This window comes from Coenobita brevimanus, chromosome 112, assembly GCF_032717465.1.
Source record: "Coenobita brevimanus isolate Jiangsu-jjx chromosome 112, ASM3271746v2, whole genome shotgun sequence".
Classification (NCBI taxonomy): Eukaryota; Metazoa; Arthropoda; class Malacostraca; order Decapoda; family Coenobitidae; genus Coenobita; species Coenobita brevimanus.
In genome coordinates this window covers 21135235-21152302 of record NC_137065.1, presented here as the reverse complement: position 1 = coordinate 21152302, position 17068 = coordinate 21135235, and the positions used below count along the sequence as shown (strand labels likewise).

General features: G+C 45.8%; 1 protein-coding gene across 1 annotated transcript in view; it reads left to right on the top strand.

The window, feature by feature from the left end:
• Mat1 (CDK-activating kinase assembly factor) overlaps window positions 1-16622 on the top strand; it is a 246354-nt gene extending 229732 nt beyond the window's left edge. Inside the window, exon 6 of the mRNA XM_080286620.1 lies at window positions 16214-16622. Within this exon, the coding sequence (XP_080142746.1) occupies window positions 16214-16414 (201 nt within the window). The 3' untranslated portion in view covers window positions 16415-16622. The remainder of the gene's footprint in view (window positions 1-16213) is intronic.
• Window positions 16623-17068: the final 446 nt, after the last annotated feature.

Below are 17068 nucleotides of genomic sequence, written 5' to 3'. Positions count from 1 at the left end.
ATAGAGACAAAGGCATGTCTGGCAATTGAGTTTGGCCGGGAATTGGGAAAAAGCCTCTTGGACAGGTACTTATTGACCCTAACCCAGACTAACTCAGAAAACCATACATAACTCCCTACCAGACCCTATTCACACAAGTAAGGGACAGAAAGCATGAGATAAATGAAAAGGAACCAAAGAATGAGGATTTAGAGGTGAGTATGGAAAATATTTAGCAGTATCCAGGTACTTACAACATGTCCGTAGCCGTCGCAAGGAATAACCCACCTCCTCCTAGACTCTGACAGTATGAAGGTGCTCCTGAAGCACATATGGTAATCCAGTGTTGCACTGCACTTAATCCTTTGCACTCTGAATTCTAATTTCTTAACACTGTGCATTCTTCTCTTACTTGTACTACACTTGAAACTCACCAGTGTTGCACTCTTCACTTAAGCCTTTGAACTCTGAATTTTAATTTCTTAACACTGCACATTCTGTCCTAAACACTGCACAACACTGTAAATTCCCATGTGGTCTAGTGGTGAGTTTTTGCAGTTTATTCACCGCCATAGTCCAAGAGTAGGTGTTGCAGGCAACTGAGGGGCGCGTCGCTGGGACTACATGCTGCAAATGACCCCGATGATAGCCGCAAATTCACATCCAGTGGCGACTCCACCGTGGCCGATTTGCTGAGCTGTGGCTCGGAGGAGGAAAGCCTTTCTTGGTGAGGCAATGGTGTGGACCCAGGACTGGGCATGGCGGGGGTCACAGACGTGAAGAAACTGTCAATGGTTGGTTGACATGAGGAACGGCAATTCTGGCGAGTGATGATGCACTGCCTAAAAGCTTGCACTTCCTCCACAAGTCCCAGGGGCTTCATCTCCCAGTTGCAGTGTGGGTGTTCAAGGTAGTCCAGAATGAACTCGACATGCACTCAGAGTGCACTCAGCCTGGGGATGGCTGGAGTAGTGGCGCGCTGAGAGGAGTCGTCATCATCCTCGCTATCCTTGTCGTAATCTTCCAGCTGGGTAATTGTACCTGCAACTGAAGATGCGGTCTTGATATCAGACATGATCTGATACCCAGGATCGCCCACGCCGTCATCCAACCACTCACGCATTTCGTCCACATCCACCTTGTCGCCAGCCGCACGAAGATTCGCATGCAGTGTCATCCACCTCAGAACCTAGAAACTCATGCACCACATCAGCTCTGAGAAGCAGAGGAGATCAACCGCTTTCCAGAGTCTTGACAGAGACTTCCTTCCATGCACTGGCCCAGTTGTAGATGGCTGACTTGAGGTTGTAGCAGCGAAGGTTTTCCACAGTCCGCTGGCCTTGCATGCCCCGTCCCTCCCTGCGCTCCTCCTTGTCCTTGAGAACAACCATCACCTCGTCCAGGAACTTCTGACGGTACACCCCCTTCGTTTCCATGATCATTTCTTGGTCCATTGGTTGGATGAGAGCAGTCGTATTAGGTGGCAAAAACAAGCACCGAATGCGGTCATTCTCAGCCACCAACTGCTTGATTGATGGATGCACAGGTGCATTGTCCAAGAGAAGGAGAGCCTTTACCTGGTTGCACAGGATTCCCAGTGTGTTTGTCTGATAATGGATGATCTTGACGAAGTGATGGTGAAACCAGTCTTTGAAGATCTTGGCTGTCAACCAAGCCTTCACAAATGGTACCACACGACAGGAAGGACATCCATCGCCCCACGAAGGCACCGAGGTTACTTTGCACAGCCAACAATAACGGGCTTGAGCCAGTGCATGCCGTTAGCATTGACACAACACAAAGGAGATATCCGTTGCTTGGAGAGTTTGGGGCCAGGTACACGCTTCTTTGTCTCCTCAGCTAGAGTGTTCGTTGGCAGCGAGCAACAGAATAGACCAGTTTCGTTAGCGTTGTAGTCTTGACCGAGAGTGAGGCCCTCCCTGTCGATCAAGCCCTTCGCCTTCTGCCGAAACTCCTCTACTCCCTCCTTTTTGGTGTCCAGAGTTTCGCCGTGGACCTTACAGTTGGTAAGTCCATGCCATAAGTTGAAAGCAAAGAGCCAACCCTCAGATGCCTTGAAGTCTGGGGTGTCATGTAACCTTACAAACTTCTTGGCAGCAGCCTTCTACTCCATACCACGCACAAGCACATAAGCAGCACATTGTTGACGATACCTAAGCAGCATGGAGCGGTCGACTTCTGCAAACCTGGGAGAGTACATACCCTTCCTCTGCATGTTGCGTTTGGTCTTCAATGCAAAGTCTGCCATATACTGGGTGAGTTTGTTCTAGGATTTCTTGATATCAAACAAGGTAGAGCGGGCTAGGTTGAATTCACGGAGGATGCGGGAAGTCGACCATCCCATGTCCACCTTCTCCAATATCTCCCTCTTCTTCTCCAGGGTCAAAACCACTCATTTCTTCTTCTCGGGCAGCGGGGCCATTGTCATACACACGAGTAAAAGGCAGCAGAGGAAGAGCAGGGCCTGCAGCAGGTAGGGCACCACCACAAAAGTGAGCACGTGGGTGGCCATGGTGATGAGCGTGCACTCACGACAATGGGTAGGCAGGATATGGGGAGGAGGCAGCGTCGCCCTGCTGGACATCAGTGGAACTACCCGGCAAAACACAGCTGTTCAGTGCCGTTTGACAAGTTCAAAATACGGTTGAAATAAAGTCGGATTTTTTTTTTCTCTCTCTTTTTACGTTTTTTGGCCATTTTGGGGTTCCGAAGGCCTGGGCCCAAAAAGTCCGGAATTGAGCATGTGGACATTACAGGTATTAATGTATATGACTGATACTATTTCAGAACCAAAAAGCTTGAGGTCAGAGTCACGGGAATTTTACTGACTCTGACTCCAATCAAAACAAACCAAATGACTCCACGTCTCCGACTCCCACAACCCTAACTGATGCTAATACATCTGATATTCTATCTATCTGTCTATTACCAGATGCCTTAATCCTGTAAGGGGTGGCCACAAACAAATCGCCTCCATGTTGCCCTGTCCCCTGCCATTTCACTGCCCTGCCCCCAGCTCACACCTCCCTCTCTCATATACCTCTCCACTCCATCCCTCCATCTCATCCTTGGCCTCCTCCTCCTCCCTCTCCCCCCCTCCACCTCACTCACACTCTCCTTGTCAGTTTCTCACTCTCCATCCTCTCTACATGGCCAAACCACCTCAATGTATTTCTCCTAACGCACCCTATCACATCCACATCCACACCACAATGCTCCTTCACTTCCTCATTTGTCAGTCTGCCTCTCCATTTGACTCAACATGCTCCCCTCAAATAACTCATCCACTGCTCTCACTCTTAACTTGTGTCACTCCAACAAAGTTCAAGCTTCACTTCCATACATTAGAGTTGGTATCACAATACTGCCATGCAGTAACTTTTTCACTTCCATGCCCATTTCCCTGTTTCTTATCACTTCCTTTAAGGAACCAGCAACCATTCTTCCTTGTTGTACCCTTTCAAGCACTTCATCCTATAAACTTTCATCCATACTCATCACACTACCCAAGTACTTAAATGCACTCACATTTCCATTTCCTCCTCATCCAACCTCACAGTACATTCACTGACTCCATTTCTCTCAAAGACCATAACCTTACTCTTCCCTACACATCTTTAGATTCCATTTCTTACACACTCTCCTAGACTCATTCACCAAGCCATGCAGCTCTCCTTTGTCTTCACTTAACAGCACTGTATCATCTGCAAACAACAGTACAGGGAGTTTCCAAACACTGCCATCTCATCTGATAGTGATGAGTGCAAATGCCATCTAGGAACAAACAAATGACTGTAGATTTGCATGAGGGCAGTAACATGAGCAAAAATGGTGATTGTATTTCGATTAATGAGGCTTCATAGGGATCATAATCATCATATACGGTAAACTGTCAATTATCCATCATCACGATATCTGACGCTTTGTGCTCAGCTCTATTAACCCGTGGCGTCCCGTCGACGTTCTTTAACGTCCACACGTTTTGTCACTCCCAATCCCGTCGACGTACATAAACGCGAAAAAATTGCAAGGTCCCTAATTTGCACAATTTTCAATTTTCGCGAGTCATTTTTGGTACGTATACACGTGACACCTTCCTCAACAAGATGCCAGGCAGGGACAATGCCTTACCCAGCATGACCTCCTCCTCCCCCCCTGTATGCCATTGTCTCAGCAATTCACCTGTTATCAGTGACCTGGCCAGTATAGGCATGTCATGCCACGGTACGAAATTCAGGGCCAGAGTGATTCCCCAATCAGTGACAATGTGGAGGACAAACTTTACATAGCATTAGAGGAAGAAACAGTTAGAAATGAAGATCAGGTAATGTGGCAAAAAAAGGTCAGGTATTAGTGAGTGAAACAGTGCTTATAATGCCTATATTACTGCTTGAAAACCAATATACTCTTGTACTACATATAAATTCGTACCAAGTAAATAAATAAATACCGTTTATGAGTGGTGTGAAATAGTTATCCTCCCATAGAACTCGTTTTCTTTGGTGCCAGCCTGATAGAGAACCCAGTAAGGTAAGGAGGTACTCCTACCTGTAATGAGTATTTTAAACCTCAGGTGAGTGATTTCTCTATGAATTTTCGATGTTTCTCACCAAAAGTGAAGGTTTGAGCCAAAAAAAAATTTTTCCTAAAATGGTCGGGATTGGGGGGAGTCAGTGGTGGAAAAGTGGTCGGGATGGGGCGGGTTAAAACAATATCCGGCAAAAATATGCAGCATCTGGCTCAAAAACGGGAAGCAGTCAGCCTCTCCAGCTCAGACGTGGGATGCAAGTGACACACAGGCAGACCCTGCAACTTGCCAGCCCATCACAATGCATTATGGGAGCAGCCCACGTGGTGCTCTGAGCCTACCATTGCTCTCTCAGTCTCTCCCATGGATGCCATAATAGTGAGAACGTATCTGTGAGCTCTGCTTTTATGACCCACGCGATGCCTATACCCTAGTGCTGTGACTTAGTCCATAGTCTCCCATGCCTCACTCATTGCTGTAGTGCTGTGACTAACCTTGTGGCCTCTCAGTGCTCTGACTACTGTATAGTGAGGACATATCTGGCCATATCCACCCTCCATCGATGCAAACACTAGGTAAGTACAGGTATTCCCCACAATACTATACCCCTAGATGCAGTACCCCAGCTTAGCGATGGGGGTACAAATACAGTACCACCATACCCCGCTAGATGATGGCTGCTCCCCGGTGTAACAATGGGCCCTCCAACGTTGCATCCAAAGGCAATAGGCCAAAATTTTTAATCACATACGTTCCTGCGGCCAGCTGAGTCCACTCACCTGCCAGGATGTGCAGAAATGCTCTTGCTGCCCCCACAGCCATCGCTCACCCCCGCACTCACCCATATTGTTCATCTCACACCGACCATCTCAGAGTGAGGAACTCCTTTACCCTCGCCCATCACACATCGTGTTGCATCACCAACATTACTCAAGCCATTATTGTAGTGCATCGTAACTGAGTATGAACAGTGCCGTGAGAAGAGCAGTGATAGTAATCATGTGTGGAGTATGATTTTGGGTGATTTGTGGCCTAAATAAGTGTGATCATGTCTGGTAAGCGTGCTGCATGTGGTGGAGCTAGTGGTGGTTCTGGTGGAGGCCCTAGTCAGGGTGGTAAGCGGCCTGCCAATGTTGGTGCTGGTGATATTGTGCATAAATTGTCTCTCTAGAAGTCAAACTAGATGATCTTAAGTGCCACGAAAAAGGCAAGGGTGTGTGTGCTATCGCCTCGGCTCTCCACCTGGCCCAGTCAACAGTCTCCACCATCATCAAGAAGGGGGAGGCCATTAAAGCTGGTGCTGGGGAGGTTGCAACCTTTTCTGCTTCCCGTATCACCCACCAGAGAGAGCCTGCGATGGAGGAGTTGGAGTGGATGCCCCACACGTGGCTGGAGGACCAGAATGGGAGTAAGGCACTCATGAGTCAGGCAGTCATTTTTATCGTCTCTCTCACTATGGGATGAAATCAAGATGAGGTGGGACATTGATGCTAGTGAGACTTTTAAGGCTAGTCATGGGTGATTTGACCGCTTCAAGAGGCGTGCTAATCTCCACCACATGAAGATGTACGGTGAGGCGGTGAGTGCGGGTACGGTGGCAGCGGCAGCGTTTCCTGACGAGTCGAAACACATCATCGCGGAGGGTGGCCACAGTGTGAAGCAGGTCTTGAATTTTGAAGAGACTGGGCTCTTTTGGAAGGGAATGCCCTCAAAGACATTTCTTGCAACCGAGGAAAAGTCTACACCATGGTTCAAGACCTCAAAGAACCAGCCTACACTGCTGCTGAGGGGCAACGCCGAGGGCTACCTCAACTTTAAGCTGCTCCTTGTCTACCACTCTGAGAACCCCAGGGCTCTGAAGGGGAATATGAAAAAAAATCTTGGGGTGATTTAGAAGTCCAACAAGAAGGCCTGGCTGACTTCCGACATCTGTTTGTCATATTTCCACTCCTACCTCTCTCGTGTCCTCAAGAGGTATGCCTGCAAAGAGAATTTGGCGAACAGATTTCTCGTGGTGGTAGACAACGCGCCTAGCCACCCTCCTGCAATGAAGGAGTGGGCAAGCAACGTTGGTGTTCCTGTCCCCCAACACCACATCGTTGTTGCAACCCATGGACCTAGGGGTGATTGCTACTTTTAAAACGTATTACCTCTGCCTCACTCTGCAGCAGTTGGTGAGGGCCTGTGACAGCGATGATAATACGACAGTGCAGAAGTTCTGGAAAGGCTACAATATGCGCCACACCATAGAGAACATCACTGCAGCATGGCGGGAAGTTAGCCAACCCACTGTGAACGGTGTGTGGCGGAAGCTGTGGCCAGAGTGCGTGCACTCCTTCACTGGCTTCCCCAAGGGTGTGCAAGCTCCGCCGGTGCAGTGTGTGCAGCAGGAAATTGTGGAACTGTCACACGGGGTTGGCTTCAGTAAGGTCAATGAGGAGGATGTGGAGGAGGTTCCTGGAAAGCCACAGGGAGGAGCTCAGCAATGAGGAGCTCTTCAATATGGAGGTTCAGCGGGTGCATCAGGAGGCACAGGAGGAGGAGGAGGAGGTCGTCCCTGAAGTGTGAGCCCTCAATATGACAATTCTTAGGAAGATACTGACAAAGCTGGACGAGATCATTGCGCTGATGTGCACACACAACCCTCTCCTAGGATGGAGCAGGGACACAGCTAATTGGCTGGAGGAGGGGATGAAGGTGTATAGGATGATGCTGGAGGAAAAGAAGAGGGCAGCCAGGCAGACTACAATCACTGCCAATTTCAAAGAGGCCCCTACCACACCAGTGAGCCACAAAGGATCTCCCCAGCCCTCGACAAGCAGAGCATCTCCCCAGCCTTCAACCAGCAGAGCATCTCCCCAGCCTTCAACCAGCAGAACAACACCCAGGGCCTCCTCCCGCGGAGGATGTGCTTGGCCCCTAGAGCTGAACCTAACCTCCTGCCGATCCCCATCTTCCATGTCACCTGTGTCTCCACTGCAGCACTACACCACTCCATCGCTGCCTTCCTAGCCCCGGCCTCCATCTCCCTCACCACTTCGGCCACTGTCTTTGTCTCCCTCGCCACGACGTGAGCCACCGCATGTGACTCCATCACTACCTCATCAGTCATCACAGCAGTCTCCTCACCTCACTGGTCATCGGAGTTGTCTCCCTCACCTCCTTCTCTGTCATCGCATCGCACTCCATCACCACCTCCAAAGCCATCGCATTGCACCTCATCGCCACTGCCAGAGCCGTCACATCACACCCCATTGCCACTGCCTGAGCCATCGCATCACATCCCATCGCCACCGCCTAGCCATTGCATCTCACCCCATCGCCACTGCCTGAGCCATCACATCGCACCCCATTTCCACCTCCTGAGCCATCTCGTCACACCCCATCGCCACTGCCCAAGCCATCACATCGCAACCCATCGCCACTGCCTGAGCCATTGCATCACATCCTATCATCACCTCCAGAGTCATTGCATCGCTGTCCATCGCCACCCCCAGAGCCAGTGCATCAGTCTCCCGCTACGATCACCCCACCTCGCCAGGCATTCCTCCCTCTCTGATCCCTCCCACGGAAGTGGGGTTTGTGGGCTTTGAGGAGGATGAGTGAGTGCTAGGGAGCACCACATGTCCCCTAGCCTCGGGGTGAATAGCAAGGATGATGACCAGGACCAGACATGGACTTAACCCCTTAACCGCGGGGCGTCACTTTCGTGACACTCAGGTGCAATGGATCATACCGCGGGGCGTCGCTTTGGTGATTCTGTGTTATTTTGAAGTCTCCCAGGCTTACAAGTGGTGGCTTGTATCATCTATCAGTATTGTCAATGTCCAACAATAGTCAGCACTCCTAATGTCATCTGTACTCCCATCCATTGTTGACAATTTAGCCATTTCTCCCCGTTCTGTACTCCCCTCCATTACCCTCTCCTCTCGCCTGCTTGACCACGCTGCGCTAAGCAAATCTTCCCCGGAATTTTCCACTGATTCCATCTATTGAAATAAGCCCTATGCCCTATTCTTGTACAAAATAATATATACAAAAATGAAATAAGGTAAGCGATAGTGCCATACACCTGGAATTGGCTAATTATCACCTGACAACACCTCATTTGCACTCGTTCGCTAATTTCCCCCGGTAATTTCCCCTTGAAATATGCCATATAATCTTTTCTCGTAATAAAAATATATATAAGAAAGGAAGGGAGAAGCCTAAGTGATATTTACATTCACCTGGAACTGCCTATTTTTTTTTGTATTGTCAAGATTTCCTACCAATCATTTCATAGCATGTAAATTAGCAGCTGTCACTCTATTGACATTGTCAACCCTTGCCTGCCCATGAACTCTGCGTCATTCAGTTCCTTGTCGTCCTCTGAGGTGAAACTATGTCGCACTCGCGCCCCGCCATTTCCGCCGCTTCTGCGCCCATTGCAAAGGGCCCTGTGACCTCTACCCCTAGAAAACCTCGTGTGGGAAGCAGTAAAGGACTAAGTGACTCAGCAGTGGAACGTGAACTGGCAGAATTATCAATGATAATGATGGATAGTGACTTTGATCCTTCGAGTGAATCGTGTGATGAGCCTGGGGAGGAAATCGTGACAGAAACTCCTGGTACAGGTGCTTCAGTGTCCCAGGTTACCCCTAGCTCCAAGGGAAAGGAGCCCTTAGTGCAGCAAGGGAAGGAATTTGGGAAGGGAGTGAAAAGGCGGCGGGTTAGCCCCGGAACAATGGCCCCGCGTGACCCAGCCCGCCATGAGTCCTGAGGTGAATCACCTTCCTGCTTCCCCAGCCCCATTTCACTAATTTCTTCCTCATCTTCAGCGGAATTTTCTCCTGAGTCTTCGTCGTCAGAGTCTCCACCAGCACCTACAGTGAAGGCAGGCCGTAGAGGAAGAGGTAAATCCCTGACACGTAAAAGTAGAGTAGCAAGTAGAGTAAGGGCTGCTAGTGCTACATGGCAACCTAGGGTCAGTGAGAGTGACCTTGAAACAACCCAGTCTGCCTCACAGCCACCCTCCACCCTCACCCACTGTACACCGCCACGACAGGGAATCCTGGACACCTTCGTGTGGACAGAAGGTTCCAGTTTTGTCCCTGAACATTTTCATTTCGACGAGAGTTCCTCAGGGATACAGCCTGCCTTCACTCTTGACAAGGATGGTGAGTGTGTGGACTTCCTTTTGGCCTTCCTCGATGACGAAGTCATGCAGCACATACTGTATGTGATGAGACAAACAGGTACGAGTCACAACGTGCTGCAAGTGTTGCAGGTGCAGTAAAGATGCAACAGTGGACCATGCTGGGAGTGCAGGAGCTGTATGTGTTCTTCGCCCTCATGCTTCTCATGCCACATTCAAAGAAGCATGAGTTGGAAGAATACTGGTCCATGGTCCCCTTACTACCCTCACCCACTTTCAATAAGTACATGGCCAGAGATCGCTTCCGGAACATCATGGGAAACCTGCACTTTGCCAACAACGATGTAGCTTCCCAGACCGACCCACTCTGGAAGTTCTGGGATATTCTGAGCAGAATGAAGGATAAGTTTATGTCATTCTTCCACCCCTTTCAGAAGGTTGTCATTGACGAATCCTTGGTTTTGTTCAGAGGACGTCTTAGGTTTGTACAGTACATTCCAAGCAAACGCCATCGCTTTGGAATCAAGTTCTTTGTACTGTGCGACTGTAAGATGGGGCATATTCTTGACTTCGTCATCTATTCAGTCAGCACTGTCGATCTGGACAGAGCACACCCCCTTGGCTTCTCAGGCTGTGTAGTGAAAGTGCTGCTTGAAAGGTATTTTGGTGGGAATCATGTGCTGTATACTGACAACTACTATACAGCACCGAAACTTGCTAAATACCTTTCAGAGCGCGGCATCAGCTCCTGCAGCACTTTGAACAGCAATCGTGCCAACTTCCTCAAATTCCCAGAGGCAGGAACTCACAGTGAGGATACGCTCACCTACGCAAGTCTGAGAAGATGCTGGCAATACGGTGGCATGACAAGAGGGTCGTGCACATGCTCACCACCGTACACAAGGGGCAACTGAAAGACAGTGGGAAGGTTGACCATAGGACAGGCGAACCTGTGAGGAAACCTGATGCTGTCATCGACTATAGTATCAACATGTGGCTGGTGGACAAGTCCGACATGATGATTGGAGAGATCAACTGCCTCAGGAAGAATACTGGGTGGTACAGGAAACTTTTTCTGCATCTCATTGACATGACGATGCTGAACACCTTCATCCTGTACAAGATGAAGGTAAAGCCACCTAAGTCCTTCTCCGTGAGGTTGTTCACCAGGACTTGTATTCAGCAGCTGCTTGAGAGATATGGTAGGGTGACAGCAGTAGCTCCAAGGCACCATGCTGTAAGACTTCCCGACAGACTTGAGCAGAGGGCGTACATGGATCAGCACAGACTGTTGCAAATGCTTGCCACAACCAAGAGGAAGCCTGCGATCCACAGGTGCCAGGTGTGTTTACATACCACCCGATGCACACTTGAGCACAAACACACCTCTTGGCAGTGCGCTGAGTGCCAGGTTCCCCTCTGCATTACCTTCTTTTTTGATTACCACAACCTGATGCAGTTCTAAAAGTGCAAGTGGAAAATGTAAATAATGTGTAAATAGCAAGTGAAAGCAATGGATATAAATATGATGGAACAGTGTAATATAGTTTTATAAGTTACTGGCATAAATCTTTAATTTCCAAACTGCCCTCTTACGGTTTCTATCCTTCTATCTGTGCCTTCATCTCTAGCTTCCTTTCTGGTCGTTCTATAGCCGCTGTTGTAGACGGCTACTGTTCTTCTCCTAGATCTATTAACAGTGGTGTTCCTCAGGGCTCTGTCCTATCACCAACTCTCTTCCTTTTATTCATCAATGACCTTCTAAGCTGTACATCTAATCCTATCCACTCATACGCTGATGACTCCACCCTTCACCTTTCCATTCGATTCCCACAACGTCCATCTCAGCAGTTACTTCAACAGGCAAGGGATGAGGCTGTGGCACACCTAATGTCTGACTTGGCTCATATCTCTGACTGGGGTTAAAATAATCTGGTTGTTTTTAATGCATCAAAGACAGTTTTTGCACCTATCAACCCGACAAAATCTTCCACAGGTATACCCACTTATGTTTAATAATACTCAACTTAATCCTGCATCATCGTTGAACATGCTTGGGGTTTCATTTGCTCGGGACTTTTCTTGGAAAGATCATATTACATCTCTTGTAAAATCTGCTTCCAAGCGATTGGGTGTGCTAAGCCGACTCCGTTCCTTCTTTACCCCCGCACAATTGTTGACTCTATACAGGGGTTTTATCCGCCCCTGTGTGGAGTACAATTCTCATGTATGGGGAGGCTCCCCACATACAGCTCTTCTCAATAGGGTGGAGTCAAAGGCTTTTCGTCTCATTAACTCTCCCTCTCTTACTGACTCCCTTCAACCTGTCTCTTCACCGCAATGTTGCATCTTTATCTCTTTTCTATCGCTACTTCAGTGGTCACTTCCTCTGAACTGTCTGCATGCATTCCTCCACTTCTACAACGGGCGCATAACACCAATCTAGCAGCAAACTCTCACCCATTTTCTGTCCAACTCTCTAATGCAAGAGTTAACTGTTACTCCCAGTCCTTCATTTATGCAACAGGTCAACTCTGGAACTGTCTCCCTCTGTCTGTATTTCCTGCTTCCTATGATATCCAGTCTTTCAGATGCAGTGTGTCCAGGCATCTCGAAATGAATGGATCTTGAATTTCGCTCTCTCTTGTATTTTATTTTTCTCTTGGAAGGAACAGTATTGCGGGCTCAATGCCTTTGGTTCCTTCTTCCTCACATTAAAAAAAAAAAAAAAAAAAAGTGACAGTGCATAACATAGTGTAAGTAAAATAGAAGTGTAAATATTGAAAATACAATAGAAAATGTAAATAGAAATGTAAATAATTAGTAATATAAGAATATGAGTACAAATACTTGAAGTTATGACAGTGAAAGTGAAACCTTGGCTCTCTACGTATTTTACTGAAAGAGAAATTGAATGCCTACAATGACAATAAACTACTATTACTGAAGGAAACTTATGGATATAGACTGCAGATATATATAAGTGTTATATAGTAATAGGAATATAAAGTGTGAGTGTTTTTATGAATAATAAATGACAGAATACCAGCGGGGAACGAACGCAAGTGGGAAGCTCATACGCGCTCGTAATTTTCATTGCTTTCACAGTGTTTTATTTTTTTGGAGTATAGATTCCAAACTATTTGAAAATCATAGAATAGTGTTTCTAGTGATAATATCAAGTTTTGGTAATCATATTATGGGGTGTCGGGAAGTGTAAAGTGGAGACTTCTATTACCCAACTTCAGAAGTCTCCACAAGTCCTATGGTACTCGATGAAGGCTCAACAAACAACCCAGGAGAAAGCTGAAGGTATGTGCCATGTGCATATATAATTATAATATTCTAGGACTAATAACTGATTTTTGGCAAATATTTTTACAAAGTCTGTCGGAGCGCGAATATCCTCGCGGGACACGCAAGGAGTGCAAAAACAACCCCGCGGTGTAGGGGTTAAGAAGTAAGTGATGAGAGGTGTTTGATATTTTCTAACCTAGTTTTTATGATTTCCAGATTTTATTTGTTGGTTTTAGTGAGTTATTTACAGGTGTTAGGCTTAGATTAGCTTCCGTTACAGCTGTTAGGCCGTTTAAATTGACTTTAAACTTGTTTTGAGGCTGATGTGGGTGGGTTTTGGACTTAATTAGGGGGAAACCCAAGGCCGATAAACACTTCCCATTACATGTTCATAGCACCCTGGTATACGATATCCCGCCTAACGATGGGGTTTTACGTAACCAATTGTATTGTTAAACTGGGGTATACCTGTACAGTACAAGTATGATTATAGTATGTACTTTATTACTGTACTGTATGTGCTGTATCAATACTTTATTGTATTTTGCGTTTAATTTTAATGTCATTCATGGGTAAAATTGTAGGATTGTTTTTATGATAGATGGTCGAGACAGATAGTAACATTATGGTATCCAACTCAACATCAGATGGATAGATGATTGGGGGTACTATGCTGTGTTTGGTGTTGTGCGATATCCAGCATGGGGTTTGGCTGGATTATGCTGGATAATTGAGAGTGTACCATAAATGAATATTCTGCCTTATATTGGAATTTTTTTTTTTTAATTAAGCAACGTTGGGTCTGGTTAGTACTTGGATGGGTGACCGCCTGGGAACACCAGATGCTGTTGGCATCCCTACGTGTCCAGTGGGGTTGGTGGAGGATTAGTGCCCCTCCCTGTAAAACAATTAACTCTAAGCCCTTGACCACCCCGTTTGGGATACATGGCGTCTGGCAATGGATGGAATGGATTATTATTTTTTTAAGCAATTCATCTCATACTGGATCATTGTATAATCTGGGTCTTGTGTATACTGCATTAAGACATCAGGCACCGCACTCATAAACCGAAATCTTCCCACTTACAACAGTTTAATCCCTAAATACATACATTCTGTTATGATAAGTATCAGAAACACATGGCATGGTTAAATTAACAGAAAATTATAAAATGTGCACAATAAAGAGAACACGTACCATATACAGACCTAAAATGGGTTTGAGGCTAGGGGGTGGAGAATCAGTCATCTCCACCTCCTGGGATTAACTCCTTGAGTACAGATTTTGTGCTGTCATTGTCGGCAGAAACCAGCTTGGGTGCATGATAACGATGTTTTTTAGTAAAAAAATGCCCGATAATGGCAGGAGTGCAGATGTTCATCTTGTAGTGATAGCAAAAACCACTATAACCAAGTGCGTGACAACCAAGGGATGGCTGCTCTGTTGTTCTGTATAACTCTTGATCTCATGTTGGTTTCTATAATCTTTCAGAATCACCTGCACAGGAAGAGTTAGCAGAGCTTTTTGGTTCATTTCAAAGTGACAAGGTTTTACTTGAGCTTCCAATAATATATAGATGTAGGGTGGATTCGCCTTGGCCTGTATGGAGTTATATGACTTACAGATTTGATAAAATCACTATATATGCAGTGATGCAAACAGCCATTGGTTGTGGGGGTGCTTACCCCTATGCAGTGCGCATGTGTCTACTTCCCATACGTCTTAGTGGGAGGTAAGCTGTTTTGTTTCATTTCCCCTCCCCTTTATATATTTTTCATCATCAGATTTATATTCCTCTATTCCTATTTCTCCTATCTTTCCTGTCACTTCTTATTGCTTTTCTTTCCTTTACAGGTGGCTTTACATTGAGTGACAAGCCAAATGGTTTCATGTAAGCCAAGAAACCATTTACAATGCTGGGTGGTAACCATATAACCAAACCATACGTGCTCCCTACGTGTCAACAAGTGGGTTGGTGGAGGGTTGGTGCCCCTCCCTGTAAAACAACTAACTCAGTGTCAAATGGCCACCCTTTACAGGATTTTGGTGTCTGGCAATAGATAGATTTTCTTCAGCTACTCTAGAGCATGGTGATATGGGTAAGGATGGTGAATATCAGTACTGTAATAAGACAAAGCGAGCATAAAAGTTGTGGCATTGGGTATATTTTAGCAATGTAATATACCTTCTACCCCGCACGTGAACCATGGTCTGTACATGATGGCTTAATAGGAATGTATGGTGCATCACACCCATGTACAGTACAGTGCACTCATACTAAATTGTTCCTGTGATTTTTTTTTTTTTAGTTGTAAGATCAGTGATTACTTATTAAAACATGATACATTTTTATTTAGATATAAATAATGTAGTGCACTAAAGCACTCAAAGAAACTCTGTAGGGAAAGGGAAGAATGAGAGTTAAATCATATGTTTTGGCAGATAATGAATCAGATCGATGAACTGAGGGAGAAAGAAGAAAAAAAAAAAAAATGACTGAGGCAGGCAAAAGAGAAGTCAAACCAAACTCAGTCAATGAAGAGGAAGACTTGCTAAATGAAGATTCTCTGGTACAGCAGAAGTCAGATAGGAAGGACACTTTTATATTTCCGTATGTTGCAGAGTAAGGAGTTAATACTGGCAGTAAAGCAAAAGGAGTTCTCCCAACACTTACCAGATGAGCCACCGAAAAACATGCTAGTTTGATAAAATTTCCTGCAACTACTCCTTCTTAATACACTATAATCTAAAAATGTGACAGTCCATCTTAATTTTTGCTTCTTGTCTTCCAAGAAATGAGCAGAATGAATGAAGAAGACATTTTCATTGATTTACGTGTGATGTGCCTGCTTAATATTATTTTGGTGGATCTTGGATCACCATGGACCATCATCTTCAAGTAATTGTTCGTACAAAAGGCACCTTTTTTTTTTTTTTTTTTTTTTTTTTTTTTTTTTTTTCAACTGTAGTACTAAATAGTTTGGGGGCAACTAACACAAGTTTAATTGACTGGTGTTGTTATATCCATTGTTTTTCAGGTTTTATACAAAAACTTTTCCACTAGTAGTACGATCTGAGGCGACATAACCGTATGTATGAATACTTATTTACCCGTTTTACATATAAATTTTTTCTGTGGTGCAGGAAGAGATGTATGAATTTTCCACTAGTAGTACGATCCAAGGCGACTCAACCATATGTATGAAAGCTTATTTGCCTGTTTTACATTTAAATTTTTTCTGTGGTACAGGAAGAGATGTATGAGTATCAGCCACCAGTGTTGTCCCCATCCCTGCCAGCACCAGACTGGGATGAACTGGAAGAAGGAGGTTACCTGAGTCATGTGAGGCGAGCATCACCACAAGCAGTGGCTGGAGGATACACTGAACACTATGCCTGCCTTAGGGCACTGCAAGATTTCATGTCTTCCCACTTCTTAACTGAAAAATGATGAACTATGTGTCATAGCTCATGTTGGATTCATTTGTACATATTATAAGACATGATTTTGTAGGGAAGCTTCTATGAAGATCATTCACACCATTTTGCAGTCAGATCTCCACGACAGGTTTTCACAGTACGGATGTGTGTAACCACACTGAATTGATTTTAATTTTTTCTCCAATGAAGTAAAAAATAATAATAATAAAAAATAAAAAAGAAAGAAGAAGCAAATAGCAACCCATCTCTCTCATTTTTTAATGACATCCAATTCCAGAATACACTCAGAGTGACCAATCATAAATTCCTAACCCAACTTGTCAGTGCTTCCCACAGTCATGATTTCCTACCCTCAGAATTACCCACAACTTGCTCCCTTGAGCAAATACCTGCACACTGCCAATGAGGGATCACCCTCCATCCATATTCACTTTCCAAGCCTTAATCACATGTCTCTGAATCTTTCACCTTCCTGTCCCACTTGATGTTCTTTGTCACTCACCCAGAGATCTAATTACCGTTAAGTACCATCAGTGAACCATTCAGCCCTGTAGAACACTAAACCCTTTTGTGGCCACCGGCGTCAAATGACGTTTAGCCGATAAATGGCCGAAGGCGTCGTTTGAGCACGGCCTATAAAAAATGGCGAAATTTTTTGGGAAGT